The sequence below is a fragment of the Nansenia antarctica genome (assembly GCF_963989245.1).
Source record: "Nansenia antarctica genome assembly, chromosome: 10".
In the NCBI taxonomy this organism is placed as follows: Eukaryota; Metazoa; Chordata; class Actinopteri; order Argentiniformes; family Microstomatidae; genus Nansenia; species Nansenia antarctica.
In genome coordinates this window covers 16,689,408-16,694,407 of record NC_137680.1, presented here as the reverse complement: position 1 = coordinate 16,694,407, position 5,000 = coordinate 16,689,408, and the positions used below count along the sequence as shown (strand labels likewise).

The 5,000-nt window shown below is 46.7% G+C and overlaps 1 protein-coding gene across 1 annotated transcript in view; it reads left to right on the top strand.

Annotated features, from left to right (window-relative positions):
• The window catches only part of rbms3 (RNA binding motif, single stranded interacting protein), a gene marked incomplete at its 5' end in the record, with an annotated part of 76,220 nt that overhangs the window by 15,967 nt on the left and 55,253 nt on the right, over window positions 1-5,000 (top strand). Inside the window, one exon of the mRNA XM_080540732.1 lies at window positions 4,957-5,000. This exon is cut by the window's right edge and continues 48 nt beyond it. Within this exon, the coding sequence (XP_080396858.1) occupies window positions 4,957-5,000 (44 nt within the window). The remainder of the gene's footprint in view (window positions 1-4,956) is intronic.

The following is a 5,000-nucleotide window of genomic DNA, read 5'->3' as shown; positions in this document are numbered from 1 at the left end:
CACTAACCAATACCCTGATGTCATCTGGTCCAGGGTTCACTAACCAATACCCTGATGTCATCTGGTCCAGGGTTCACTAACCAATCGATTGCTGAACAGAACGACAGCCAATAGGCTGAACAGAACACAGCTAATAGGCTGAACAGAACGACAGCCAATAGGCTGAACAGAACACAGCTAATAGGCTGAACAGAACACAGCTAATAGGCTGAACAGAACACAGCTAATAGGCTCAACAGAACACAGCTAATAAGCCTACTATCGTCTGACTGGATTTTCCTCCATCGTTTGTTCATTTGATTAAAATGGACGTGGTGCCACAGGAAGAGAGATGAGAAGGACACCCGACAACCGCCGTGGGTTAAGACCGTCTGACAGTTAAGACTGTCTGCTTAATGAAACGGTCAGGTGATGTTCCTTCAAACACGCGTAGGTACGTCACATGGACGTGTTACGCGCTGAATAAAGATGAGGGGATTCGGTTCCTTTTCCTCCGTCTAGAAGGAGATCAGGCTTTTTGTCAAGTGGTAATGACGAACATGTTTGCGAAGCATTACGTTGTTAATTTCAAACGGCTGTTTTTCTCGGGCCTCTCGAGAGACACGGAGAGAGAGAGAGAGAGTAAGAGACGGGGAAAAAGAGAGAGAGAGAAAGAGAGAGAGAGATGGTGGAAAGGAGAGAGAGAGAGCAAAAGAGAGAGATGGTGAAAAGGAGAGAGAAAGAGAGAGAGCGAAAGAGAGAGATGGTGAAAAGGAGAGAGAAACAGAGAGAGAGACAGAGAGATTCATGTTTGGCTAAATGATGGTCTTCTCATTAGAGAGAAAACATAATCTAAATATTTGTGTGTACTGCACATCTCACTGAGGCCCCTCGCTCTCCCTTTGAACAATGAAAGATTGTGTGCAGATGAAGAGGAGTGAGTTTGCATCCAAATCCTTTTCCCATTGAGAGAGAGAGTGAGAGGGGGGGGGGGTGAGAGGAAAGAGAGGGAGAGAGGGAAAGAACAGATGTTGCTGGATGAAAGTGAAAGGAAAATAAGGAATGTACTCACTTACTCATTCTGTGCATATTTACATTTACGATTTTAATTAGCGATTGAAAATGTATAATTTAACTGGGTGACATGCTATACCCCCCAAAACTTGAAAGATTGAATTTCATGGCTGTGGTTTCCCCTGACACCCATAGACACACACCCACACACGCACGCATGCACTCACGCACTCACACACACGTGTGCTTCTTGCACGCTATGTCTCTCCTCTCCTCCTGGCTAGCCCCTCCCGTGCGCCTTGTTAAACTGGGCGTAACGTTGTAAATAGAAATCAATCTCTGCATTCTTAAACTTGGACCTTTTGTCCCCCAGTTCGCTTCCTGTTGACCGCCGCTGAGCCGGAGGGGTCGATGACCTAAGGAACACACTCCGGTCCGCTCACACACACACACACACACACACACACACACGCACACACACACACACACACACACACCACAGATAGACAGCCAGAGAGCAGAGGCGGGAGCCCAGAGCCAGGCCCATCCAGGAGGGAGGCCTGACTGCCTGCCTGCTCACAGTGGAAACTGCCTGCAGGAGGCCCCGCTCTCTCTTGCCAGGGATCTGTCTAGCTCTTCTCTCTCTACCTCTTTACCCCCCCCCTCTCTCTCTCTCTCCTTCTCCTGTAGAGCCACATGAAACATCTGCCCTGGCACTGTGGAGTGGAGGGTGTCAGGAACATCTGCACAAACTCTCTCTCTCTCTCTTTCTCTCTCTCTATCTCTCTCTCAAAGACACACTCACACACACACACACACACACACACACACACACACATCTGCACGTGCTCACTCTAGCATGTAGTAGAACCTAGTAAGTGTGGAGGACAGCCTAAGCAAGTGAACAGACTCTCCTGAATGAACCTGAATGTTGATTCAGAAACATCCCTCCTGACAGACATCTGTACAGCATATGAGTAGAGCACCTGTTAGAGAAGTTATTTACATACTGTAGATAATGTACAGCACAGTACCGGTATACATGTAGCTTATGAGTCGCATTTTAAGCATTAGCTAGATCTGTTCCGACCATACCTTAGAACCATGCTCTTGTGACCATGGTTGCACAATTCTAGATGGAAAATTCCCATGGGAATTAACGGGGAATTGACGGGCATTTGGGAGAATTTATGAGAAATGTTTGTCTTTGACTTGAAAACAGCCTCTTTAAACGTCATTTTGGTCGACATTTTCATCTGTAATTGAGTAAAATTGTAACACGAAGTTTGAAGTAACATTGACCTACTTTACAGATTATCCATGAAAAAATAAAGAAAATAAGATCAAGTAGTAATTAGCCTGCGGACATTTCTGGGGGAAGATCAAGGCCAAATGACCAATAACATCATGTTCACATTGAAGGTCTCTAGTTTTAGCCCTCCGTCATACATCAGTTTGAGGGAATGACGGCCACCTTGTTTCTATTCCTCTCACTCACTCGCAGCAGTCCCATGTGTGCTGTCACCTCTTTGGTTTTACACAGCTTCAATCTCTAATCTTTAGTTCAATCGTTGGCGAGTTATTTCTTGAACTTTTCTCAACATGACGGACCAGGTGTGGACAGCTGGAAGCGTTTTTTCTCTCCCTCCGTCGTCGCTCCTCTATGGTCTGAATGCAGATGTGGAGATGGCAGCAGTGTTTCCACTACAACGTGCTGCAGGGAAGTCATTCTCCAAATAGCTCATTTCATTCCAACAATTGAAAACACAACGTCCCTGTGTGCTTTTGGAATAGGGGAAAATTCCCAAGAAATTCCCAAATTTCCAGAAATTTCCTGGAAACCTTCTGCTACTTTGCCACCCTAGTTATGACATGTACCAGGGTGGTACTGCAGCTGCGCCCTGTGGTTTGATGTGTTCACTTGGACTCCTGCGTAGTTCTGTGGACGTCCCACAAGGTGGCCCAGAACACACACACAGACCTTCTGTGACTGAAATGAAAAATGTGTCGCAACAGCAGAGAGACGTTCAGCTCCCTCACAGAGGGTATCACAGAGGGTATGGGAATGAATGTGCATACCTGGCTCTGTCCCGACTGTCCATCAGTCTGTCTGTGTGTGTGTGTGTGTGTGTGTGTGTGTGTGTGTGTGTGTGTGTCTGTGTGTGTGTCTGTGTCTTTGTGTCTGTGTCTGTGTGTGTGTGTGTGTGTCTGCGTCTGTGTCTGTGTCTGTCTGTGTCTGTCTGTGTGTGTGTGTGTCTGTGTCTGTGTGTGTGTGTGTGTGTGTGTGTGTGTGTGTGTCTGTGTCTGTGTCTGCGTCTGAGTCTGCGTCTGCGTCTGCGTGTGTGTCTGCGTCTGTGTCTGCGTCTGTGTCTGTGTCTGTGTCTGTTGTGTGTGTGTGTGTGTGTGTGTGTCTGTGTCTGTGTCAGTGTGTGTGTGTGTCTGTGTCTGTGTGTCTCTGTTTCTGTGTCTGTGTCTGTGTCTGTCGTCCCCTCCTCCAGTAAAACAACCAGGAACTAGAGTCTCAGCGGGGAGAGACGGAACAAAGGAAGCACATGAAAAATAAGTGAATCTCCTTTGGAAACGCAGAGAGCCACCTCAGCCTCCCTCCCGTCCTGTTGCACAGGAAATTGTTGACAGCCATAAACAGTGAACAAAATGGCCGCTTCCTCTCCCTTCTTCCCACACACAGCGCTAACTGGGATTAGTGGTGCTGACACTCAGGGGTCGTAACCAAGGTACCTTCTCTTTTTTTTTTTTACGGAGGTCTTATGAATCCTTTCCCCATGAGTTTTTTTTTTTTTAAATGTTCAGCTTCAACAGCTAGAAACAACTGCATTTTCGGTGTACTCTGAACTACATTTTCTTTTGGGCCAACCTTGCTCATGCAATTCAGTCATGTCATGAATAATTGAATAGATTTGATCAGAATTCATTAATCTTGTTTCTTTTTTTGTGGTCCTTGAGTGTCTCTCCCTTTCCCACTCCCGGTTTTCCTATTTGCACACGCACGCTACTGCCTCCACAATATCTTGCACATGCACGTGCCTCATGTCTCCCCCACAGGCTACTACATAGGCTACTACATCCAAGGGGAGAAGCTGAGATAGTCTGCCAAAACATTAAAAAAAAACGAAAAATATGCTTAAAACCTTGAAATAAAGACTAATACAGTATATCATTACTGGCGAGGAAATGTTGCCGTGGAGACAGGGCCAATTTGACAGTGTGACATCACTGGCTGCCGGAGCCGATCTCGTTGATACAGAGTTGAGCTATTTTGCGGCCGGGTGAAAGCGCGAGACGGAGAGAGAGAGAGAAATGGGCTCATTAACACGATACAGTGATTTGCAGAATCGACAATTATTCATCACATACTCAGCTGGGTCAGAACCTCAGTGTCTTCTATCTGTGGGAGTTACAACCCCGCGGACACTCATCCTCACAGGATGATTTAACGGATGATCTAATGATTGCAAGTTCGCCGGCTGGCCACGTGTCGAGGTGTCCTTGGGCAAGACACTGAACTCCAAATTGCTCCCAATGAGCTGGGGCCGGCGCCTTGCATGGTAGCTTGCCTCCATTGGTGTGTGGATGTGTGTGTGAATGGGTGAATGAGAGGCCATTGTAAAGCCCTTTGGAATAAGGTGCTATATCGGTGCAGTCCATTTAATTAAACCAGAGGATGTTGGTGCTGTATGTTCATTGTGGGTGTAGATCAGTCTAATCCAGAATGTTCCTTTAGTGTGTCGGTGTCTGTTCAACCGTATCTGTCTCCTGTGTCTTTGTATGACGGTCCTATGGTTTAGTTTCTAGGGAGCATAGCCCTACTACACTTTGTGCAGTGAACATTTCTGAGCTAACCCATGCTCTTAAGCGATGGCATAAATGATCACCCGAATGTGTTTACGATCCATCGAGCATGTTAATGTAATATCATGTCCTGTGTGTCCGTGTGTGTCGCAGGCTATGGCTTTGTGGATTTCGACAGCCCCGCTGCAGCCCAGAAA